Source organism: Gymnodraco acuticeps, unplaced genomic scaffold (genome assembly GCF_902827175.1).
Source record: "Gymnodraco acuticeps unplaced genomic scaffold, fGymAcu1.1, whole genome shotgun sequence".
Taxonomy (NCBI): Eukaryota; Metazoa; Chordata; class Actinopteri; order Perciformes; family Bathydraconidae; genus Gymnodraco; species Gymnodraco acuticeps.
In genome coordinates, this window is record NW_022990583.1 from 1,018,860 (window position 1) to 1,044,060 (window position 25,201).

At 42.3% G+C, this 25,201-nt stretch overlaps 4 protein-coding genes across 4 annotated transcripts; all 4 read left to right on the forward strand.

The window, feature by feature from the left end:
• Window positions 1-784: 784 nt before the first annotated feature.
• On the forward strand, window positions 785-6,643 carry si:dkey-238d18.4 (TBC1 domain family member 15). The gene is made up of 10 exons (XM_034228379.1): window positions 785-1,249; window positions 2,600-2,785; window positions 2,894-3,012; window positions 3,505-3,608; window positions 4,378-4,445; window positions 4,561-4,707; window positions 5,248-5,338; window positions 5,433-5,581; window positions 5,686-5,827; window positions 5,906-6,643. The coding sequence occupies exons 1-10, from the start codon at window positions 1,039-1,041 to the stop codon at window positions 6,072-6,074; spliced, it is 1,386 nt and encodes a 461-aa protein (XP_034084270.1). The 5' UTR covers window positions 785-1,038; the 3' UTR covers window positions 6,075-6,643.
• Window positions 6,644-7,209: 566 nt separating this feature from the next.
• On the forward strand, window positions 7,210-18,609 carry hsc70 (heat shock cognate 70). The gene is made up of 9 exons (XM_034228378.1): window positions 7,210-7,341; window positions 9,172-9,376; window positions 9,475-9,680; window positions 16,200-16,352; window positions 16,427-16,982; window positions 17,106-17,308; window positions 17,419-17,617; window positions 17,735-17,967; window positions 18,147-18,609. Exons 2-9 carry the CDS (start codon window positions 9,172-9,174, stop codon window positions 18,363-18,365), a joined length of 1,974 nt encoding a protein of 657 aa, XP_034084269.1. The 5' UTR covers window positions 7,210-7,341; the 3' UTR covers window positions 18,366-18,609.
• Window positions 18,610-19,827: 1,218 nt separating this feature from the next.
• On the forward strand, window positions 19,828-22,212 carry LOC117554028 (chymotrypsin-like protease CTRL-1). The gene is made up of 7 exons (XM_034228233.1): window positions 19,828-19,880; window positions 20,422-20,525; window positions 20,601-20,680; window positions 20,777-20,858; window positions 20,972-21,152; window positions 21,267-21,397; window positions 21,900-22,212. The coding sequence occupies exons 1-7, from the start codon at window positions 19,835-19,837 to the stop codon at window positions 22,059-22,061; spliced, it is 786 nt and encodes a 261-aa protein (XP_034084124.1). The 5' UTR covers window positions 19,828-19,834; the 3' UTR covers window positions 22,062-22,212.
• A 272-nt stretch (window positions 22,213-22,484) lies between these two features.
• On the forward strand, window positions 22,485-24,335 carry LOC117554038 (C3a anaphylatoxin chemotactic receptor-like). The gene is made up of 2 exons (XM_034228249.1): window positions 22,485-22,568; window positions 22,858-24,335. The coding sequence occupies exons 1-2, from the start codon at window positions 22,559-22,561 to the stop codon at window positions 23,907-23,909; spliced, it is 1,062 nt and encodes a 353-aa protein (XP_034084140.1). The 5' UTR covers window positions 22,485-22,558; the 3' UTR covers window positions 23,910-24,335.
• Window positions 24,336-25,201: the final 866 nt, after the last annotated feature.

A 25,201-nucleotide genomic window follows, 5' to 3' on the forward strand; every position in this document is an offset into this window, starting at 1 on the left:
ACAGGGTACTTATTATATGTTGTACTTTGGATTCCTAAAGCCTTTAGTCTACTAACCCATCATCCAAGGGTAGTTTTCACTATAAGTACAAAATATGTTTTGGACGGACACTATAATTTACAGTTTTTTACTATGTTCAATCTGAATTTTCTTTAAAATAAAAAAACATCTATATTGATTCTGACTTCTCTACATCCAACTCACAGGTTTATCATTACTTTGAGAAAAAAGATTATTAATGTAATCCTTTTAGAAGGGAAGATATGGTCATTTGTTCTGGGAATGTTATTTTCGAGCCTGAGACCTGAAAAACAGGCTCAGGGCTAAACAGGTTAAGAAGCCCTCAGACACTTTTTCTTGCAGATGTTGTGATTTCGGCCCCTTTGGCGGGTCCGTGGGGTTTAAGAGGTTAATACTGATATAGAGTAGATAGTAAGTAAGTACATCTGTATAGGAAGACGAGTTAAGGGATAGAGGAGAAAAGGTTATGGTATAATTAAAGAGCCTGTCAATTTATACATTGAGGAAATCAATGTTAGTCAGCGCAGCCATCTAATAATCTGTATAACTAATCTGTATATCTGAGGAAAAGAACAGAATGATAGGGGTAAATCCGGAATACAAATAAAGAAGCAAAGAGATAGAGCAGTGAGAAGGAAAAAAGCTTGGTGTGTCAATTAATTACATTGCCAGTATTTTTCGTTGTTGTGAAAAAAAAATCGCCCCCTCGGATTTTTTAACAGCGCCCTCAGTCATTTCATCCTGGAGCCGGGCCTGAGGTGCAGTCATATGACTCCCGGATGGAAGTGAGAGTGGGAGACCTTACAGAGCTGGAAATGGTTGCTGAAACTCCTTCAACAGGTTTTGTGATCCTGAACGTCTCCTGCTGTCTGACGTCAGTCTTTTAGCTCCAGAGGAGGTTCGGGAAGAGACGTTTTGTTTAAATCGCAGTAGTCTGCAGGAGGATGAAAGTTTGTTGTCTGTTGACATACTCTTATTCACCTGTGCGTGGTTTGACCGTGACTACCCCAGGCACACATGGAAGATCTGAATGACGGAAGTCCGGGGCACACAGCCGCAGAGGAGACACGCTCCCCGGACATTCCCCGGTCAGATGTCCGCTCCGAGAGGAGGGTAGCAGCGGTCAGCTCCACTGCTCTGCCCGCCGCACGACTCACCTTACCCGGGGTCATGGACGCAGAGGGGAGGGTCGATGAGTCAAGACTGAGGATGTATATTTTCAAAAACGGTATATCTATCTATCTAATCTATTCATCTATCTATCTATCTATCTATCTATCTATCTATCTATCTATCTATCCATCTAAATATCTAAACATCTAAACATGTGCTTGCACGTTTAAGTGATCTTTCTAAATTGCCTTTATATAGCATTTTTATAGCTTGACTTTACATATTCATTATAACAAACTTTACCATGTTTTACATGCAACACAAGTTCATGAGGCTTGGTTTGAAGTAGAAACTAATGACAGGTCAAAATAGGCCAAATTGAAATCTTAAATAATCCCATAATGCCCATTTACAAATATAAACTCTCTGCTTATCCAGTGAAATGCATGTTTGAAAGAACATTTGTACGTTTCTGTATTAACACAGTGTAATATGATGGTGCTTGGCATGTGGTTTTATAATAAGATAAAAATGAATATGTTTTTACACACTGAACACCGTCTTGATGAGGCCTAATATTATTCTGAAAAGGCCTTTGTGTTTGGGTTAGGGTCAGTGATTTGCTGCTGCACTTGGTTATTAAAAAGGGATTTTTATTATTATATGTGTCCAGATGCATCAATGAATGCAGATGCATCTTTCCCTACAGACAAGAAGAAAGTCAAGTGATGCTTTGCTTCAAGGCATTAGATGAGCCACAGTCGAACCATTCTCTAAAATACAACATTGCATTGTGCCTCTGACCCCCTCGAGCAAAGAACCCCAGCGTGACTTCTGTAAAAACAACAGATACCATTTAGGCAGTTGGTAAGATTTCTTAGCTAGCTTCTAAATAAAATCACATGAGATTCACCAGACAAAAACAATCAGTGACATGTGTGACACTAAAAAATTATATTACTTCTGGATGAGCATATCTGAAGTGGCTCCAGTGCATACATATGTGCCCTGTCCTAACACAGCCCTCAGACTGCCACTGAACTGGACCAGGCAAAGCACAATATCTACACAGAGGAGTTGCTGCTTGATTAAAACTTAACTCTGAATCTATCATCCATGAGCAGGAATGTGAAAACTCACCCTGCTTTTCTCTTGCCTTTTGACCTTTCTGCACATTCCACCCCAGAGACCAAAGATTAAAGAACCTGCAGAGCGAAACATTATATAAGACCTCTCAAATCCTAATGAAACTAGGCTAAAGTTCACCAAATGTTCCTAAAGATTCCCTCTTTTCTCAGCTTCAAAGCTCTAATCCTTGCATGTGATCGGTTCAAGGTGTTTGTTTTGGTCTGGTGGAGATACATTTGTCTGGATGATAATAGGTAATCTGGGTTTAAAGACACTGCAGAATCAGTTATATTGATGACTGTAGTAAATAATTCAAAGTTGTTCAATCCCTGTCCAGGTGGCGTGTGTCCCTCTGAGCGGGGCCTTGTGTGGCGTTTCCTGTTTGGGATGTACCCATGCAGCTCGACAGCTTTGGAGCGCTCTCTGCTGCAGGAGCAGATGGTGGTACGTTATCAGGTCATGAAGAGAAAGTGGCAGCAGTTCCTTCCAAAGGCCGTACGGATGCACCTCAACGGCACTGATGGTAAAACCCAAACATGCAACAACAAAGTAAAAGAAAGACTCCTAATTGTGTCAACCTTTCAGTCTTTTTTAAAACTTCTATGAATACATTATCCTGTCTTTATTCCAGCCGAGTTGGTGGCAGCAGTCAGGCACTTTGACCAGAGGCAGGCTCAGGCCCAGCAGCAGACCCAGGACCAGTCAGAGGAGGTCAGGGACAGGCTAGCTTTCTTGGAGCTTCAGGCACAGGTTAGAGGAGTCTATTTAATCTATTCTACTTTATATTTCTTTATCAATATGTTGGCTTTGGGTCTGACTTCTTGATTTCTGTAGGTCGAATAAATATAGGTTCTTAATTTGGTGTAAGAGATGTATGTTTATAGGGGGGCAGGAGGAGGGGGAGTATAATTAGAGTAGTTACGCAACAGGATCTAATTATTTTAATCAACTAGTTTAGCATTTATTTACATATGGTATTGTTGGCTCTCTTTGTTCTTGATGTATTGTTAAGCCCTTTTGTCTTGGGAGTGTTTGCACTTATGAACAGCTGATATACATTTGAGCATTGAGATACTTCAAACGCAGCTTCAACAGAATGACCCTAGTTTACAGCCCTTAACTTATGATTCCTATTCAAAATGCAAAAGCAATATTAAGTGCATTTAAATGTATGATCTCGACTAAAGCAGTTCACACAGACTATATAAAGTGGTCTAATCTACGTGTCCTTCCTGTTACCAGATATTGTTTGAGCGCGTCACGTTTGACCAAGAGGAGCTGCGAGAAGCCACAAGGATTATTGACAAAGATGTGCCGAGAACAAACAGAGACCTGAGCTATTACCAGTGAGTGATTGGTGACTATTGTTGTCTTTTTGATATACTTAAGACACGTTCACAAATTTGATTGCCACAGGAAAGTCTAGATCAAAAGACTGTGCTAAATGATCTTAAATTACGATTATTATTTTAAGGCTTTAATACTAGCTAACTTGCCTCATCAACTTTTAAATGTTTACATGAAAGATCTCTTGCATATTACTGCACATAATTTATTAACACTTACTTATTTATTTTTTATTTACAACCAGCTTTCTATACGCTATCAGCATTTTGTACCAGTGAACAGGAATACTTTTGTCTTTAATTCAAATATGAAGTCTTGTGAGCTGTGAAGTGCTCTGACTTTAAATAAACACTGATATAAATGAACCAAACTTAATGTGGGAGATACAAAGACACTCTGTTGCCGCTCAGGCTTCTGCGATATACAAAGATAACATTCATTTGAAAACAATATATTAAAAAAAAAGGGAAACATGCAGAGCTTCATTTAAATTTCAAATACATGAATAAAGCAATATTGTATTAAATGGAACTTTTAAGTAAAGTATATTAAAGAATACAATAATTTTAAGTAAACAAATTAAACAAGTGAACATGTTGTTCATTGTTACTGCCATATACATATAAGGGAGCAACTATGATCATAACTTAAATGTCTGTAAATTACAAACTTACAACTATATAGAGAAATATTGTAAAACGTCCTGCTTTGTATAGTGCACATCCAATTCTGCACTGTTCCACTCAGTCTGCTCACTTGTGTCTGCAGGGAGGAAGGTTTGGGGAATCTGTTGGTGTTGAGAGATATCCTCATCACATATGCTGCGTTTCATCCAGGTAAACACTGAAAATGAGCTCACCTCAGGTTTTATTAACACAAAAAAAATAAAACATACATGACAGAGGTTGTTTGTTGATTATTTAAAATGTTAACACTCGATTGTTGATCCAGAGGTCAGTTATGCACAAGGAATGAATGACCTGTGCAGCCGGTTCCTGGAGGTTCTCGACTCTGAGGTGGACACTTTCTGGAGTTTCTCCTGCTACATGGAGAAGTTCTCCAAGGACTTCAGGGCGGATGGTCTGCACAGGAAAATAGGTGTGATTACCATAATGAAATACAAATGTATGTTTATTAAATGCTAGATGTTGTGAATTAGGTTTTGTTCCTTAAAGCTATCACAGAAAAGGTTTAGGACCTCTAGTGGTAAAACAATATATTGGAAACAATCATTCCAGTACAGTCTATCAACTGTCATACTTTATCTTTATATTATATTTAATATTTAATGTTGGGATTTATTTCTCGTGTACTGTTTTGGATAACTTCAGAAATAAATACAGATTTCTAAAAAGCCTTTATTAATGCATTCAGACCACGCACATCCTGGAACTTGACTTTCATGTTATCTTAACTGCACATCTGCATAGTTACTGCATTTTTGGTGATTCTAATGTTATCGTAGTGACAAAATCTGTCAACAAACACACACTCACAAGGTGTACAAGCATTGCTGTTGCCAAATCTATTGCTATTAACAATGTTCTAATACAGATCTAATAGAGAAAGTTCAGTCGATAAATGAATTCAAAGTCTACTGTGTAAAGATGTGAACTATTTGTGTTTAATGTATTTTAGAGTTGGAAGCCGCACTGTTGAAGGAACTGGATCCTTCACTTTATGCTCATTTGGTCTCAGACAGCATGGAGAGCTTCACCTTCTGCCACAGGTAGATTTTAATTGATCCTTGGTAATTTAATCTTTATTTCTGGATTTGGTTTATATTCAATATATTTTTGTATGCAAATGTTGTGTTTTTCAAGGTGGCTGCTGCTTGGTTTCCAGAGGGAGTTTGAACATAGTGACGCATTACGTTTATTTGAGATCCTGAGTTGTGACCACCTAGAGCTTATCTCCCAGCAAGTAGACCGAGTCCGTTATCAGGAAAGGCTGGCACGAAACTGCAGCACAGGTGAAACAAAGAACTCAAGTTGGCAGCATTAAAAGGAGATTAATGGGGAGGGATAGTTCCCTCTGTTAAATGTCTGACTTTAATGCAGTGATATGTCTTTGCAGAGGACCATTCAGAGTTGCAGCTGCAGGCCATCAACACTGACTTCACATTTGAGCTCTTCATCTGTGCAGCCATACTGTTGGAGAACAGAGAGTCTCTGCTGCGCTGCCGCGATGATGTACAGCTTATCCAGTTTACTAGCAGGTTTGTCTGAATGCTAAAGAAAAATATTAGTTTTTTGTTGATGTGAATGTTCTGGTTAAACCTGCTTTTTTTGTGCAGTCTTCAGGGAACACTGGACCTGAACAGCACGTTGAAGAAAGCAGAGCACCATTTGTACAACTACTGCAAGCGCTGTGCGTGGGACTATATGAATGAGTGCTGCAGAGCAGACATCAGCACAGAAGAAGACTTTCTTTATCAACTCCGTAGTTTACTTGTATTAAGGTGATAGCTACTATTTAAATACATGATGTGAAACACTTAAGAAACTGTAATTTAGTACAAGGGGCATGCAATCCTTATTTCAAGTGTTGATGACAAATATGCTTCCTTTTTTTATTTCATAGGGAAACACACTAATGGCTTCTTACCTTAAGTTACTGCTGTTTATTATAAATGTACAGTATTTATTTTATGTCAGTTGACCAACTGTAAGTTATTTAGTTGCTATCCTGAACTGCAATTAAACATGAAATGTCAAGCTCAATATCTTAGTATAGGACATATAATCCACACTTTAAAGGATTTATTTTCCTGGGTTATGCAATATTCAACTTCTAGAAGAAAAACAACTACTCTGCAGGCGTGTGTGAATACTAAGATCTGGTGTGTCGCAACAGGTGGTATCTGCAATGAACTGCAGTTATACGAATGCCAGATGGCCCATGTGTCAAAGAGGCCTATAACAGGAATAGACCCAGAGAGTCCTGCAGAAAGGGGAAGGAACACTTTCTGCACTACTGTGTCTTAAATATTGAAAAATGATTCCTCAATTAAACTACTGAAGATTGTTTACTATATGGTGTTTGCAATATCCATGTTGAGTTTTTATATAGGCTGTGTTAAGGTAAATCAACATTGACTCTGAACACTTTGTTTTGTTGATGCACAGGTAATAAATCTTGGATAAAAAAGTAGGATGGAGAATTTTAAATATAGGAAGCAAAAGCTGATTTGGTGCCTTTTATGATCAAACATCTGCTTAAATGGATTGACTGCATGATATTGTTAGACTAACCAAAGTTAAAAAGTATTTTGAAAATGTAACATTGTGTAGTCTTCCAAGTCCCAGCAGTGTTTCCATTAGAGCATGTTAACAGTATTACCGATGTTCAGGAACTACTTTTTGCTAAAATAGATTTCTCAAAAATTTATTTAGTTTGGTTTGGATGCCAAATCAAAGCCCAATCTTACATTTTGAATGTCACCTCTCTATTTTCCTTAACTAGCAGATGGCTACAGAGGGGACAACAGCACGCTTTATTTAAATTAAATTTAGTCAATAAGCAGACACATGGGCCTAGTCTTTTCCTTGGTGGTCACCTGACACCCTAATAGGCTCTTGCTTTATATACACTGGAAAGCAGAGACACTCGTCCTCTTATTCCGCCTGCCACGAGAGGGAAAGGAGCTGGAGAGGAGTGTTCTGTGCTGGTCAAAAACTAAGCGCCGCTCTAATTTAGTAAACTGTCAAGTCTTGAACGTCCGACAACAAGGTAACCCCTTATATATAAAGCATTGCACTCAGCCTGGCATCATAGTCTGTTTTGCTTGCTGCTTAAAAGCCTTAGTGTGAAATCTAAGAACTAATCCCCAATCAGAGTGAGGCCTGCATGGTTTGTCAAACAATAGCATGTCGAGCTGCAGTAGAAATCCTATGAAAAAAACACAGTTCAGTGTCTGTGTGACCAGTTAAAAAAAATCCCTTGTGGAAGCATTGGGGCGTAGTAAACTATGTAATTCAACTAGTAGTTTAACTGCATTTTGCATTGGCCTGCTGTTAGTTCATCTGAATTTATATTTGCACAGTAATATACATGTTCTGCCATTATTTGTAGTATTTAACTACTTAAAACTGCAAACAATGTTCAGCCTTAAAAGGAAATATGTAATACTGTAACCCGAAACCTATGATCTCCTTCTCACAAGTTAAAGGATATGTACTTTATCAAGTGGTGTAGGAAGGTTATTTATCACATGTTTAATTTTATCCTTTTTATTTTACAAGTAGCTTGAACTACTTTGTCTTATAGTTAACCAAAATATGGGTATTTTCCCTAGGTTGGGTGCTGTCAAGGTAGCTTCCCCAACACTGCCCTTTAAATTATTGTGAAGATTATTTTCTATGACATAACATAACATATAATTCAAGTCAATTCAATGTGATTATGTCTCTTCAGGATTGCCTCAAATAGAGGAAACTGAATAGCATACCGTTACAGAAACAGCCTCCATATGTATATCACTGACTCACAGGCCGTTGTGTTGTTCCAACATATCTTTGTGGAACTGTACTGGCAAGTTCCACGTGTGGGCTTGCGTAAGGCTGTGAAGCAACAGCGCTGTGTCAGCATGTGCTGCTCTGTGTTACGCAAGTGGATAACAAGTGATAATTCAATATTCCCTTCCAGTGTAAGCACTTCTTGGACATTATAGAGCTTATACTTTGACCTATTTAGCAAACATAGCATACAATGAAAATAATCACAAAAAAGGTTTAACTTTGATCAAGGCAGTTTTTGCTCTGTAATTAGTTAGAATATTTGTGTTAAATATGTGTTATGTGGTTTATTTGCTGTATTAAGGGTAATTTTCTGCCTCTCTGGTGGTTGTGACACAGTTCAACCCCAAGAAGTGTGAACAAACAGGAAGCTTTTCTTTTGCTCTTCATTAGGCAAACATGTTGTTACTGCACCTCAAGACTGTACTTCTCTGATTGTATTATGTTGTATATATAATTTTTGAAGGAAACCTGGCAAATCTTGTATATTAGGCACTGATTAATGACCTGTTCACGAGTGACCTTTCATTCATTGCCATGCACTGATGCCAATTATAGTTACTGTAAGCTATTTGGAGCCAGCTGTCGGAATATAGTCACACTGATCACTATCCCAGGAACAGTACATCACATTTCACCAGCCTAACTGTGGCTCAGGGAGGAGTGGAGAGGGAAGGGGTTTGGAGAGGGAATTAAAGGGTAGTGTAACATGGTCCAGTCATTGGGTCTCCAGTGTCAGAAGATGGTTTCGGCCACTACGTACAAAATGGGTGCCACATCCCCGCTAGCTTAGCCTCACGTGGCCTGCATCTGGACTTATGTAACAGGGACAGAAACATATTTGCACACACAGTAGGTACATGTGCGTGTACATAGTGTGTTTAAAATACTACAAGGAAATATCTTGATGTACCAAACAATATCAACCATAATTAGTTAATGAAATATAAACCTGTATTCAGTGAATTAATGCAATACAATTTAATTTACCATAAAGAAAAAAGGTCTTCAACACATTTCTTTTATCTATTTTCTTTTATTGAAGATGTCTAAAGGACCAGCAGTTGGCATTGATCTGGGCACCACATATTCCTGTGTGGGCATCTTCCAGCATGGCAAAGTGGAGATCATTGCTAATGACCAAGGAAACAGGACCACACCCAGCTATGTGGCCTTCACAGACACTGAGAGGCTGATTGGAGATGCCGCGAAGAACCAGGTGGCCATGAACCCAACCAACACTGTATTTGGTAAGGACAGCAACACCAACAAAGCAATAGCTTCAGAATCAGTGATGCTCAATTAATATATGACTTACAGAGATATATTTCACTTTAATGTCCTTTAGATGCTAAGCGCCTGATCGGTCGTAAGTTTGACGATGCTGTAGTGCAGTCAGATATGAAGTACTGGCCCTTCAAGGTTGTGAATGACGCAACCAAGCCCAAGATGGAGGTTGAATACAAGGGGGAGATCAAGAGCTTCTTCCCCGAGGAGGTTTCCTCGATGGTCCTCACCAAGATGAAGGAGATCTCTGAGGCTTATCTCGGCAAGGTAAATGACAATATGTGTATGACCCTATTCTCAAAATGACCGATTCTCCAGTGTATGGAGATAAAAGGTGACATTCTTCAACCGTCAGGAAACATTTTTAATGATAACATTTGTTCCCATAACCTCAGAATCAAAGCAATTCCCTCTGAATCAGACAGAATTGTAAAAAGTACACTAGTTTAACCAGTTAAACCCCACGGCCCCGCGTGCGGGGGCAAAACGCAACATCTTACAAGAAACAGCGTCTGAGGGCTTCTTAATATTTAACAAACTATGAATGTGTCATACCCACTTAATGGGAAGAAACTCAGCTATCAGACAATATTAACCGTTTTTAGCTAAACGAAACAAAAGGGTAATAACAAAGGCTCTGAATTAGCCCTGAGCGAAAAAATGCTAATGCACTTAGCACAGAACTCAAGGTAAAATACCCTTATTACTTATCGGATCTGCACAACAAATATATCGATTAGCAAGCTGAGATTCCACAGATTCCAGACATATAAGTATCATCACTGAGCGATCAGAACTCGCGGCCAAACGACAAGTAAACAACAACAAATAAATGTGCTTTACGGAGCCAAAACGGCTAAAAACTTCTTACCTTAACTGTTATTCTGATCAAAAGTTCTGTAATGGCATTACAACGAGAACAACGCTGCTGAAGGTTAATCCATAGGTTAATCCATTATCATATTTATGGCAATAAACGTAGTTTTCTATAGAGTGTAACATAGCTTTTGGTTTGGGCAAACTGCGTGTGCATCACTCTCAATCCTCAATGGTAATGTTTAGATGGATTTAGGAACTCCCCCTCGATTCTATTGGCTTTAACGGTTCAAAAGAGGTGTCAATCACCAAAATCGATCAATGGGTTTGTTGGAGTCTGTTAATTTATTCCGGCAATTACTCAGACACAGAAGCTATTGAGTCTATGTAAGTTTACTGCCAGGCTCGGATCCACCTGGATCAGCAAGGTCTCACCTCTACTAACTCCTGAAGAACCAGGTTAAATTAACTGCTGTTTCAATTCAAACAACGCACTAAATCTGTATAAGCGATCCTGAAGGATTCTGGTATCAGTGATGAGGTGTGGCCCTGCCTAAGTGTGAGTGTGGCAGTTGTGCAATCTTACCTTTAAGCAGGAGAGGAGAGCGTGACAATCATACAAGTATATCATGCTGTGTTCCTTTTCTAATATAAAACCTCAATTCACAGTTTTACATTTCTTACATTAAATTCTAATTTCAACTGCTCACTTCAGTTGTGACATTACATTCTAACTTCAACTGCCCACTTCAGTTGTGATATTACATTCTAACTTCAACTGCCCACTTCAGTTGTGACATTACATTCTAACTTCAACTGGCCCACTTCAGTTGTGACATTTAAATTCTAACTTCAACTGGCCCACCTCAGTTGTGACATTTAAATTCTAACTTCAACTGGCCCACTTCAGTTGTGACATTTAAATTCTAACTTCAACTGGCCCACTTCAGTTGTGACATTTAAATTCTAACTTCAACTGGCCCACTTCAGTTGTGACATTTAAATTGTACCTTTTAAATTATTCCAACAGAATTTAGAGCAATATCCTCATAAATGGTCGGTGATAAAAAGCACATTAAAACTTTCATTCAACAATACATTCAAAATCAAAGTCAATTTCAGAGAACTTACCAAGGAAAACGATAGTTACGGCTGTAACTATGGTTCTATGAGTCCCGGATGACCGCCAGAGGCGATGCTTTAGCACTGGATATATCCATCGCACGCATGTGCAGTTCAAGTACCTGATAACAACAAAGTCACCTGTGACCCACGTGACGACGGCTACGTAGGCCGGCGTCATTAGCAGGTCGGTTCCCAGAATCTTCTCACGAGCACACAAGAATTCTTAGTGACAGGAAACTCTGGCGGTCATCCGGGACTCATAGAACCGTAGTTACAGCCGTAACTATTGTTCTATGTCGTCCCTACTGACCGCCAGAGGCGGTGCTTTAGCACTGGATGACTTATGTCATGACCATGACCATGTCATGAAGAATCCAAACACTTGCTTACCTAGCTGGAAGCAGCGGAGCTCGGCAACAGGACCACGCCCAAAGGATGGGTAGTGGCGACATTGACCCGGTAGAACCTGGAGAATGTGCCAGACGATGCCCATGACACAGCGGCGCAGATGGTCTCCAGGGGCACTCCTCTCAGGGCAGCCCAAGACGTTGAGATGCCCCTTGTAGAGTGGCATCTCACCCCTGATGGCGGGGGCGGCCACTGGCCCCATAGGCATGTGAGATGGTATCCACAACCCAGTGGGACAGCCGCTGCTTGGAGAGAGCACAACCCTTTCTCATGCCGCCATGGCAAATGAAGAGCTGCTCTGACTGTCGCATATCCGCCTCTAGTGCACGCACAGGGCACAGCAAATCAGGCGTGCCGTTCTCCTGTGGGACGTTAAAGCGCGCCAGCTGGATAGGCCGATTGGAGTGGGCTAGTGGAAGCACGTTCGGCCAAAACGCTCAACAGTGGGTTTGGCCCCTCAGAGGCCAGGCCCATAGTTGAAGGCGGTGAGGGTCGGGATGCCAGATCTGACCCCTGAGCTGTGACAGAAGGTCCTTCCTGTCGGGGAGACGCCATGGTGGGCTGCAGCAGAGACTGCGCAGCAGTGGGAACCAAACTCTCCCCGGCCAGCGGGGGGTGACCAGAAGGAGCCTGTGCCCCTGAGTAAGAACCCCGTGAAGCGTCTGCAATATCAGAGGCAGTGGTGGGAAGGCATACAGGAGACTGTCTGGCCAGTCGTGCGCCAGAGCGCCCTGCCCCATCGGGCTTGTCACCTCCGTCCAGGAGAACCAGAGGGGGCAGTGCCTCGATTCTTCCAAGGCGAAGAGGTCCACCTCGGCCCTGCCAAAAAGGCTCCAAATTGACTCCACCACCTCTGGATGAAGCCTCCACCCCCCAGGTGGAGGTTTGTGCCGAGAGAGGAAATCCGCAACCCGATTTCGGTCTCCTGGTAAAAAAGCTGCCCACAGACTGATCAGGCGGGGAGACGCCCAAGACAAGAGGTTCTGTGAAAGCCGGAGCAGCTGAACGGACCTGGTGCCCCCTTGGTGGTTGATATGGACAACGGCGGACATGTTGTCCGAATAAAAAAGCACATGCCTGCCCGTCAGTTGGGGTAGAAAGTGCTTGAGTGCAAGCAGCACAGCCTGAAGCTCTACAACATTGATATGGTGCGCACCCTCCTGGGCGGACCACTGACCCTGAGCAGTTCTGCCCAGCCACACTGCACCCCACCCTGAGAGACATGCATCCACGGTGACAGTCTCTCGGCGGGATGGGATGGCGCCCATGGGTGCACCCATCAGAAGATAGGCCCTGTCCCCCCAGCGTGACAGAGAGTGGAGGCACCGCTGTGACACCCTGACTTCCCTGTGCCTGTGCCACTTCCACGTCCAAGTGGAGGCTGTTCAGCCACATCTGCATGGGGCCTAAGGACACAACGGCTGAGGCAGCCGTCAGTGTGCCCAGGAGCCGGAGGAACTGGATGTAAGGCAGCCTCTTGCCCAGCCTGAAGATGGAAAGAAGGTGGGAAATGTCATCCACACGACGAGGTGTCAGGTAGGCCCTCATGGAGACCGAATCTAAGACCATCCCCAGGTAAATGACCTGTTGGGCAGGGTCCAGACAACTCGTCTCGTGTTCACTCTCAGGCCCAACCGGGCTACGTGAGGCAAGAGGCGCACCTTATCCTGGGCCACTTGAGGCCGGGATGGCACGCAGACCAGCCAGGGGTGCGAGAGCTGCCGCCACGACCCTGGTGAACACCCTTGGAGAGAGGGAGAGACCAAAGGGAAGCACCCGGAACGTGTTGGCCCCGAAAGGCGAACCTCAGGAACTTCCGGTGATGGAATGCAATTGGCACGTGGAAGTAGGCGTCCCTCAAGTCCACGGTTGCGAACCACTCCCCCTGTGTGACAACACGAAGGGTGTCTGCTATGGTTAGCATATGAAAGGGCAGCACCATCAGGAATTCAGGAGTCCTCTGAGGTCCAAGACTGGACGGAATCCGCCAACTTTCTTGGTCACAAGAAAGTACGCCGAGTAGAACCCCCCGGGCTGAAGCAGAGGGTCTACTGGCTCGATTGCGCCCTTGGCCAAGAGGACGGATAACTCTTGGGCCAGAGCTAAGGCCTTCACCGGGTCGCTGACAACTGTCATTTTGACCCGGCCGAAGGCTAGGGGCCGGCGTCGGAACTGCAATTCGTATCCCCGGGTTAGGGTGGAAACTACCCAGGGGTCGGAAGTAAGGGCAGCCCAGTAGCTGAGCAGCTGCTGGGAAAAGCAGCCGACGACCGGCCCCGGGGCTTCAGGGCCTCGCCCCTGGCCTCTGGAGCCCCTTGGGGGGCACCGGTAAAGCGCTGAGGTACGAGGCTGCCTAGAAGGCCGGCGATCCGGGGCCCGGAACTCACTGGGAGGCAGTTGAGTGGGCCGCTGGGACCTCCGCAAACCACCAGTGCGTATGCTAGAGGGGCCCCTGGGCCTGCTGGGAGTGGGCACAGGCCTATGAAGACCTGAAAGCTGCTGACTGGTCTGCCTTGGGTAGCACGCTCCAGTGCCTCCAGGGCAGCTGCCCCAAACAGCTCCCCTGGCTCGACTGGCACGCTACGGAGGACTTTCCTACATGTCTCCGTTAGAGGAGACTGCGCCAGTAAGGACATAACTCGCCCCAGTTCCCTAGTCATTAAAGCAAAGGCCTGCACTGAGGTCCAGCAAAGGAGTCTCAGCCGGAGCCTGCCGCATTAAATGGGAGAGGGAGTTCCCAATACGACCCATGCGTGCCGCTGCGTCGTAGGCCTTACAAAGCAGTTCGTCTGTGACCCTGCACTGAGGCCGAGGGCACCTGGCATCAGGCCTTAGAGCCTCATCAGGAGCCAGAATCAGGGAGGCGATGGTGGGCTCAATAGGTGGCATGCGACCCAGCCCCACCCTCGCCGGATCTTGCATGGCAACCAAGGTCCGGGCATCAGAGCCAGAGTGGGAGACAGGACACAGTTAGGCTGAGCCACGCTACTGCTAACTAGTTAACCGAGGAAACACAGCTAAACTGGAAACTCAAAATGCTAAGCTCGGCACAATGCCATGGTCAGAAACAGTACAAAATAACACAGCAAGGGCAACTCCTGGGAGAGGGAGCGGAAACGCTGCTGTCACCAAAAAAGTAAAAGCCAAATAGTAAACAAGACAGAAATCAGGACAGTTTAGCTGGGAGAGGGAGCGGAAACACCGACAAAGCCGACACCAACCTGTCCATCGAAGTTTTCCGCGTAGGCGGCCACAGCTCCTGGGGGACGGGTAGCCCGTAGCCCCGACTGGAATAGTCACGAAACTGCATGCAGCCGGCTGTATGCGGGAAAATCCTTAGATCTAACGTTCCAACGAACGCTTGTAGGTTACAAAAATGCAACCACGGTACTCTCGCGAAGCAAGAAGATGAAAAGGAGCCGACCTGCTAATGACGCCGGCCTATGTAGCCGTCGTCACGTGAGTCACAGGTGACTTTGTTGTTATTTGGTACTCGAACTGCGCATGCATGCGATGGATATATCCAGTGCTAAAGCACCGCCTCTGGCAGTCAGTAGGGACGAAATAGAACCCCCGCTCTGGAGCTTTCTCCCTCTCAACCAGTGCTTTTATGCTCCACACAGGGACAGAAAACCAAATATACACCTTCATACCCATATATGTGGGGAAAGGTCATGGCCTCTGGTGTGCAGGACTGGACATGTCCAGACATATTCTCCTATAGTATGGCCTAAACCCATTTTTGGGCTTCAGTACTTTTCCATTGAGTCAGGGGTCTCCTGTGCACAGCTTGCTGTGAGTAAAGACAACTGTCTCGCCTCTTTAAACAGTGAGACCCATAGTGATAAACTATAATAGGCCTTAAACTCAATTTATGGGTTATACATGAATATATTTGATTATATTTGATTATATTAACTTTCGTTTTAATTATTCAACTTAATATGGAGACTTCAACAGGTTCCAGAGATATGGCAAATATACCCAAATGACCCCAGAGGTGGGTTTTGTTTTTCTAAACCTCTCTAAAAAGGTCAAATTTCACTTGTTTTGCATCAATCTTGATACACGGTACTTATTATATGTTTTAGTCTGGATTCCTAAAGCTTTTAGTCTACTATCCCATCATTCAAGGGTGGTTTTCACTATAAGTAATGGGTTTTTTTTGGACGGAAACTATAATTTACAGTTTTTTACTATGTTCAATCTGAATTTCCTTTCAAATAAAAACATCTATATTGATTCTGACTTTTCTACATCCAACTCACAGGTGTATCATTGCTTTGAAAAAAAAGATTATTAATTTACCCCTTTTAGAAGTGAAGATATCACTTAATATCATTTGTTCTGGGCATGTCATTTTCAAGCCTGAAACCTGAAAAACAGGTTAAACACACATATGCTTTTTGTTAACTTAATGTTCTCCTGTCTTTATAGGCCGTGAATAATGCAGTTATCACAGTTCCTGCTTACTTCAATGACTCCCAGCGTCAAGCCACCAAAGATGCTGGGACCATTGCTGGCCTGAATGTGCTGCGCATCATCAATGAACCCACTGCTGCAGCCATTGCTTATGGCCTGGACAAAAAGGTAACTAACTAATAAAATGTGGACCTTAATCTCTTTCATGGAATACCTTTAATAATATTTGCAATTTATTTCAGGTTGGCGGTGAACGTAATGTCCTTATCTTTGACCTTGGAGGTGGTACTTTTGATGTGTCAATCCTGACCATTGAGGATGGCATATTTGAGGTCAAGTCCACAGCCGGTGACACTCACTTGGGTGGTGAGGACTTCGACAACCGCATGGTTAACCACTTCATTGCTGAGTTCAAGCGCAAGTTCAAAAAAGAAATCAACGACAACAAGCGAGCTGTGCGTCGACTGCGCACAGCCTGCGAGCGTGCCAAGCGCACCCTGTCCAGCAGCACTCAGGCCAGCATTGAGATCGATTCCCTCTACGAAGGAGCAGATTTCTACACTTCCATCACCAGAGCCCGTTTTGAAGAGCTCAACGCAGACCTGTTCCGTGGAACCCTCGAGCCCGTGGAAAAAGCCCTGAGGGATGCCAAGATGGACAAGGGACAGATCCATGACATTGTCCTGGTGGGTGGCTCCACTCGTATACCCAAGATTCAAAAGCTGCTGCAGGATCTTTTCAATGGACGTGAACTCAATAAGAGCATCAACCCGGATGAGGCTGTGGCTTATGGTGCATGTAGGTATCTCTACTACATTTATAAACATTGTACAGTCATATTTCTATTTTAGTATAACATGTGTTATTCAAACATGATTACATGGTTTATATTAATTTGTTCCTGTCATCATTTGGAAATAGCTGTGCAAGCAGCCATTTTGTCTGGTGATAAGTCTGAGAATGTACAGGACCTGCTCCTGCTGGATGTCACACCCCTTTCCCTGGGTATTGAGACCGCTGGAGGAGTAATGACTGTCCTTATCAAAAGGAACACCACTATCCCCACCAAGCAAACCCAGACCTTTACCACCTATTCAGACAATCAGCCTGGTGTACTTATTCAGGTAGAGAGATATTGCAGTTATGGTCTACACAAATACAAGTTCCCCATCCATTGTCCCAGTTTATTACATTACTCTTGAAAGTGTTCACTGACAGAATCTAAATGTTTCAGGTTTTTGAAGGTGAGAGAGCCATGACCAAGGACAATAACATCTTGGGCAAGTTTGAGCTGACCGGTATTCCACCTTCTCCCAGAGGAGTCCCTCAGATTGAAGTGACCTTTGACATTGATGCCAATGGCATTCTAAATGTGTCTGCGGTGGACAAAAGCACTGGAAAAGAGAACAAGATCACCATCACCAATGACAAAGGTAGGTAACCATATTAAACACTGATAAAGCACAAAAGCTGAAGGAATACTGCGCTTGAATATAGAGAATAAACTATTCCATGCAAGGTAAATAGCTTTGTAATGTGTTCCTCCATAGGGCGGTTGAGCAAGGAGGACATTGAGCAGATGGTGCAGGAGGCTGAGCAGTTCAAGGCTGAGGACGAGATACAGAGAGAAAAGGTCACAGCCAAGAACTCACTCGAGTCTCTGACCTTCAACATGAAGAGCACCGTGGAGGACGAGAAGCTCCAAGACAAGATCAGCCCTGAGGACAAAAAGACCATCGTAGAAAAGTGCAACGAAGTCATTGCCTGGCTCGACAGAAATCAGGTATATACTGTTGACTGAACCATGATTCATAAGTTCCTCTTTGGCTGGCATTGTGAAAGCAGTGGTCCGTGCACTTTGTGAAGCAATCACTTCCTTTCCAGACAATTCATGCAGACAACCATGTACAAACCTAAAAAGTAATATCTGACAACAAATGTTTTGTTCCCTCTGTTACATAGACGGCAGAGAAGGATGAGTACGATCATCAGCAGAAGGAACTAGAAAAGGTGTGCAACCCCATCATCTCCAAGCTATACCAGGATGGGATGCCAGGTGGGATGCCAGGTGGGATGCCAGGTGGGATGCCAGGTGGGATGCCTGGAGGAATGCCTGGAGGTTTCTCTGGTGGAGCTGGAGGCGGCTCCCCCTCTGGCCCTACCATCGAGGAGGTCGACTAAAAACAAGGCAGACAGTGTCTTCATCTCAGATCCCAACACAAATACACATCTAATAAACTGAAGATCATGAGATTGTTTTGATTAACATTATGGATCAATTAAAATACTCAGTCACATAAGAAATAATTCAAGTCTGTTTGTTGTCTTCATTTATTCTCTCTCAAATTATGATTTACACGAGGTAGACAAAGACGTGGTGTTGAAGCATTTAATCAATAAAGATCACCAATGGGATTCTGATTTGCATAATCTACTGTGTGGTTCTTTTTTATTATTTACTATTTTAATCACATTACATATCTGAATAAACAAGAAGAAGAAGAAGAAGAAGAAGAAAGAAGAAGAAGAAGAAGAAGAAGAAGAAGAAGAAGAAGAAGAAGAAGAAGAAGAAGAAGAAGAAGAAGAAGAAGAAGAAGAAGAAGAAGAAGAAGAAGAAGAAGAAGAAGAAGAAGAAGAAGAAGAAGAAGAAGAAGAAGAAGAAGAAGAAGAAGAAGAAGAAGAAGAAGAAGAAGAAGAAGAAGAAGAAGAAGATCATATGCACAAGCACAAACATATCAATACATTATCAGAGAGGTGTCAGAGTGAAGTGGCTACCGGTGTTCTTTGCCTTGCTCTACCAATGAGGTCAACTGGCCCCTCTCCAGCTACAGAATATGAATTAGTGCATAACATAGTTTTGCAAGGGAAGTCTCGAGATGCTGATGCTTAAGATAAAACTGGTTCCTGTTCACAGACCACTAAGGTTGTGATTAATATATTTTTTCCTGTGAGTTAACATATTTTACAGGAAATAACAACTTTGTAAGATCCGATAAGAAAGGTGTTGCTGTAGTTGTCAAGAAGGATGGAAACAATATCTGGTATATTGTGTCTGCTGATGAATAAGGTGTGAGTTGTGCAAGCAAGGACATATTAGCAATTAGACAGCTTAATATATTGAATGTGGTGCAAATGTATCTTAATAATGAATTAAAAAACACAAAGACAGTAAAATGGAAAGAATATTTTATTTTTCCACAGTAATACCAAGGGGTTGTGTTGCTTCTAACCAATGAAATGATTTAGCAACAATGTGTTTGCAAAGCCATGACCTTTGTGCACAAGAACAGGCCAAACAGGAACATAGGAATAAGTATATGATCAGGTGTTCTCTTCCCATACTTATCACCAAAGACGTGTGTCTGGGTGGGTGGGTGGGTGTGTGTGTGTGTGTGTGTGTGTGTGTGTGTGTGTGTGTGTGTGTGTGTGTATGTGTGTGTGTGTGTGTGTGTGTGTGTGTGTGTGTGTGTGTGTGTGTGTGTGTGTGTGTGTGTGTGTGTGTTGTGTGTGTGTGTGTGTGTGTGTGTGTGTGTGTGTGTGTGTGTGTGTGTGTACCTACAGTATAGGTCTCAGGGTCATGTGTGGGGGATACAAACATATAAAAGGCAGTGTTCCCCAGTTCTGACATTCAGGAAAAGTGAGACGTGACCATGTTCTTCCTTGTCAGTTGTTTTGCTCTTGTGGTCTCTGCACTGGGTAAGTGTCTGGTGGTTTACCAGCAGATGCATTATCTGTAGAAAACCTTTCTGTGACTGTGTGCTAGAACACTTCTTGGTATATACATTCACAACATTGGAACAAACATTTCCATTTTTGATTAGAGCTGTGTATTTGCAACAATCTGGCATTAAATATCAAGATATAATTGTGATGCAATATACTGCGATGCTGAGCAGCCACATTGTAATTTTCAAAAATCTTATTTTAGGGAAATACACCACTATATGCATACAATCGTTTAAAATAGTTACTACTACACAATCAGAACAGTGGAATCTGCATTTGCATTTATTGCAGTCTCTAAAATCATAGCACTACATTGAGGATACTGAATCTATGCAGATAAAATAAAAATATTTACTGAGTTATTTCAATGCAACTTATACATTTAAAGTTAATTCAAGCTATTTTTGTGAATTGATCACGAAATATACTATTGCATTACTAAGTAGCATCACGTACAAGAAATAACTGGATTTTTGTACCCCTTTTTTTCGTTCGTGTGATTTGGCCTCAGGGTGTGGAGTACCTTCTATCAGGCCCCAAGTGAGAGGTAACGACAAGATTGTAAATGGACAGAACGCTGTGTCTGGATCCTGGCCCTGGCAGGTCTCCCTTCAGGTAAACCGAATAATACAAAGTTAATCTGTAATTCAGAAAATTACAATATTGTTAATATGTATGTTATAACTGTAGGACGGTAGGGGATTCCACTTCTGTGGAGGATCTCTGATCAGCCAGAACTGGGTTGTCACTGCTGCTCACTGCCGCGTGTCGTAAGTCATTTTTGCCATCTCCCACATCTAAATGAGAAAAGTCCCAACATGTTCCCCTTTGTGATCACTCCCTCTGTATGTTTGAATTTTTTCCAGCTCTAGGAACCACCGCGTGATTTTGGGAGAACATGATCGTCAGTCCAACGCTGAGCAAATTCAGGTCAAGACAATTTCCAGGGTAAGCAACACCAAATATTCTCTTTATTTCCAAACATATATAGTATCTCAGTGGATTTCCTGGAGAAACACTGGCATTCATGGCTCATGATTTGTGCTCACCTCTCCATCCAGGCCATCACTCACCCCTACTACAATGCCCAGAACTTCAACAATGACATCACCCTTCTGAAGCTGTCCTCCCCAGTTCAGATGACATCCCGTGTGACTCCTGTGTGCCTGGCCTCCTCCAGCACCAGCATCCCCACTGGAACCTCATGTGTCACCACCGGTTGGGGCAAGACCGGCCAAACCTGTGAGTGAGCCCACCTTCTAAGTATTGCACAGGATGAAGCATACCTCCTTGAGAACGATGCAAACATATTTTAGGACAGCTAGCCTCATTACCTTTATTCTACTTCGTTCTCAGCAAGCCCCCGCTACCTCCAGCAGACTTCCCTGCCTATGCTCAGCCCGGCTCAGTGCAAGCAGTACTGGGGTTCTAACAGGATCACTGATGCTATGATCTGTGCCGGTGCTTCTGGAGTCTCTTCCTGTCAGGTAACAACCGTGCCTGAAATACAGATTTCTGGGAAAAATAAACAATTCTTAAAAACTTAAAAATTGGTCAGATTTAAACCAGTTGTAATATTGATATGTAATATGTTTCATACAAATGTGTTGAATTATCAATAGTTAAACATTAGTTAACCATGTAGAAATGTGTGAATCATAATGTGTTGAAACAAATGATTAAAGATAATGATGGTAATGAGTAAATAGAAGTAAATATTTGCACATAATATCCAATTTTCCAAATCCATGAAGCATTTACTCTCTGATGTCATTTTGTAACTAATGTCCTGTCATGTTGATGTGAATGTTCTTAATGCATGTTTCCCTATTTGCCATTTTAAAATAAGCCCTCTTCCTGTGTGAAAACTGTGCAGAGCAGAACGTCCTGTTAATGCACCACATAGCTGGAACAGGAGCTTCATACAAGGTTTAATTCAAATGATGTGACCCCATGCATGTTTTTAAAAAGAAACAAATCTAATTTCAGGGTGACTCTGGTGGCCCTCTGGTCTGTCAGAACGGTGGAGTGTGGTCCCTTGTGGGTATTGTGTCCTGGGGCACCTCCAACTGCAACGTGCGCACCCCTGCAGTGTACGCCCGCGTATCTTACCTGCGCAGCTGGATCGACCAGACTGTCGCTTCCAACTAATGTGCAAATAACACACTCAGAACACTTGCTCCTCACTGTGATCAACAAGTAATTATATACAGCATTAATAATAGCTGTATCGTAAATGTTACTTTTCAATTGGCTTTGAATGATGCATTTGTGAAAACTCGTTAATAAAATATAACTTGACTACAGTGTTGGTTTTCATGTTTTACAACAAATGTTAAGACATTACTAGAGAGATGCCCATTTAGCTCCAGCTATTTAAAGATCAATCATAATTATATATGAACAATACTTTGAGATTCAGATAACTGTTGATCATGCATTATGTTCTAAGGAGTTCTTGTTATTTTGTCCACTCCCTGTACATGACTTAATGCCTTGTCACAAAGCCTTGGCAGCAGCAGAAGTACTGTTTCATTGGCAGCTGCATGAACTGAGAAGGAGGAGTAATAGGGGGGAGAATAAGTAGTGTCAGAGCCAGATAAATATCAACTTACAAATAAAAGACAGACCTTCGTTGCATCAGAATAATGGAGACTGGTAAGAAACTTTAAACAAAACAGTTATTGCAATGCTTTTAAATAGCACTAACAGAAAGGTCTAACATGGTTTTTGCCAGATTCATTTGAAATGTATGTGCAGAAACTTTAGTTTGAGTTAATAAGTTATTTTCTAAACACAAGAGTGATTGGGTAAAATGAGTGGAAAAGTCAACATGCAATCTAATACAAAGTATTTTGTGACTACTTAAACCAACTTAGATGTTGTATGTGGTCACACGAGAGGCCAATAATGTCAGTAATTGCACTTATTTTTTGTTGTTCATTAGATGACACCAAGTCCTCACTAGATGACACCTACTACTCATTAGATGACACCTACTACTCATTAGATTACACCAACTTCACTGTGGATGAACAAGAAGATGGTAATTGGGTTGGCAGGGCCTTACAAACAACTTCGCTGGTCATCTACTGCTTGATATTTGCATTTGGGACTATTGGCAACAGTCTAGTAATCTACGTGACAGGCTGCAGGATGAAGAGAACGGTCAACTCAGTATGGTTTCTCAACTTGGCCCTGGCTGACTTCCTCTTTTCAACCTTTCTGATTTTCACAATCATTTCTATCTCTCAGGGGAACCACTGGATGTTTGGACTAGTATTATGCAAGCTGAAAACCTTTGTGATTGTAGTCAACATGTTTGCCAGCATCTTTCTTCTGACAGCCATAAGTGTGGATCGTTGCTTCTCAATCTGGTTCGTGGTGTGGGCACAAAACAAGCGTACCGTTGGCAAAGCCCGGATCATATGCGCTGTCATCTGGATTACTGCTGGGGTCTGCAGCGCTCCGTATGCACATTTTCGAGAGGTTTGGCCTCATGGGGAGAAGATAATGTGTTATGCTATATCCAATACACGACAACAGATTCTTGACATATTTCGATTTGTTATGGGCTTCCTGATCCCATTCCTGGTAATATGTGTCTCTTATGTGGCCATAGTTGTTCGTGCTGGGCACCTGAAAAAGCCAAGAAAACAGAGATGTCGCCGGGTAATGTTCTCTGTCGTTCTTGCATTCTTCATCTGCTGGTTGCCCTTCCATGTTTTTATTTTTGTACAGTCTTATAACCCAAATCTCGATATCATCATTGTTCAGATTGTTGGTCCTCTGGTTTTGAGTCTGTGTTTTATGAACAGCTGCCTGAATCCCATTCTCTATGTTTTCATGTGTCATGAATTCCAGCAGAAGCTCAAGCGATCCGTGTGCTTTGCACTAGAAAGTGCACTGGCTGAGGACCACTTGTCATTTACGTCCTCTCGCTCCCTGACATCCTACCTTTCACGGATTTCTCGTAAATCTGACTCTACTGCACCCTAACAGGTGTCTACACTTATCTCTGACACCCGTTATTTTGTTGCACCTGTGACAAGTTCCACCTTTTTTGTTAACTATCAAATCTATTTTTGATGAAATCACAAAGTCCTCAAGATCAATAATTGTGTAGGGTGTGCTGTGGCCTTGCAATGTAAATATGAATGTCTGTGTATAAGAATTAATTATTTTGTACAATGAAATTATACCCATAAATTCATCAGATATGGAAATGCTTAAAATTACATGATAATGTGCACAGTAATGTGTTTTTTTTACTTTTAAGTGTTGTAAGCAATACAATTTCGAGCTTATTTACAAATGTTGTTTTGACATGCCTCTATAGCTGCATAATACTGTCACACAAAGCTGAGCTTCAATAACTGCGCTATACGCATTTTTGTACAGTGAATAAAAACATATTTTTGATGAGCTGTTCTCTTCCTTCTTCAGTGTTTTTTATCTTACAGGAAACCACAATGGTATGCTTGACTTCTTGCATTTGCAAAAGTACTTTGCGAATCAGATCCTCTAGATTACTCTATGGCACACCACAAATCAGAAATATTAAGAAAAGACAACTATGGGAGTGCACATAGTACTGTGTAAGCCTTTCTTAGTTTGGGAATTAACAAATCTTGATATACCACTATGTTTGATTGTCTAAAGTGAATTAGAAGACAACCCTAGAAATAGAAAGTACTAATAATTAAGGTTGTTTTATAATTATATAAATTGTGCCTCCTAATGACACTTGTAATTCAAAGTTTAATTTGCTGTTACTTCCACCAAATCAGCCAGTGGCGGTTCTAGACCAATTTTCAGTGATGCAAACACAGGTATGGTGAAAAAAGAGAGAACTATTCGAAGCAGAAAAAAAACAGCGTAATATACCATCTGACAAAGGCCTGTGCTATAATGCTTCAATTAACTGGCTGTTCTTTATAATATACTCAGATCAATAGGAGACAGAGATGTTAAGTTATAAATCAAGGGTTTTTATTATTATTTACAGCAGGGGTGGGGAACCTTTTTCCTTTCAATTTGTACAACATCCTCCGAGGGCCGTACAAGTGATTGAACTCAACCTCTGCTTAAAAAAACTAAAATCACAGCCCATTCATTTGGCCTTTCTTTCATGCTGTGCAAAGAAAAAGAAACCTCTTAATCCAGATATCGCGCATGCATGCATGTGCACGGTGTGGCATGACCACCAAAACAGAAAGATATGGACACGATGTGTGCAAATGTGTTTAGTTTCCTATCCATGTGAACATGATTTAAGTGGGGGGGGGGGG

Excerpts from the sequence above, each read along its gene's own strand:
- si:dkey-238d18.4 (XM_034228379.1), top strand. The coding sequence starts at position 1,039 with ATGGAAGATCTGAATGACGGAAGTCCGGGGCACACAGCCGCAGAGGAG. Across the intron at positions 4,446-4,560 it reads ATATGCTGCGTTTCATCCAG|AGGTCAGTTATGCACAAGGA; the intron begins GTAAACACTGAA and ends TTGTTGATCCAG. Across the intron at positions 4,708-5,247 it reads TGGTCTGCACAGGAAAATAG|AGTTGGAAGCCGCACTGTTG; the intron begins GTGTGATTACCA and ends AATGTATTTTAG.
- hsc70 (XM_034228378.1), top strand. The coding sequence starts at position 9,172 with ATGTCTAAAGGACCAGCAGTTGGCATTGATCTGGGCACCACATATTCC. Across the intron at positions 16,353-16,426 it reads CTTATGGCCTGGACAAAAAG|GTTGGCGGTGAACGTAATGT; the intron begins GTAACTAACTAA and ends AATTTATTTCAG. Across the intron at positions 17,968-18,146 it reads CCTGGCTCGACAGAAATCAG|ACGGCAGAGAAGGATGAGTA; the intron begins GTATATACTGTT and ends TCTGTTACATAG.
- LOC117554028 (XM_034228233.1), top strand. The coding sequence starts at position 19,835 with ATGTTCTTCCTTGTCAGTTGTTTTGCTCTTGTGGTCTCTGCACTGG. Across the intron at positions 20,681-20,776 it reads GCTGCTCACTGCCGCGTGTC|CTCTAGGAACCACCGCGTGA; the intron begins GTAAGTCATTTT and ends AATTTTTTCCAG. Across the intron at positions 21,398-21,899 it reads CTGGAGTCTCTTCCTGTCAG|GGTGACTCTGGTGGCCCTCT; the intron begins GTAACAACCGTG and ends ATCTAATTTCAG.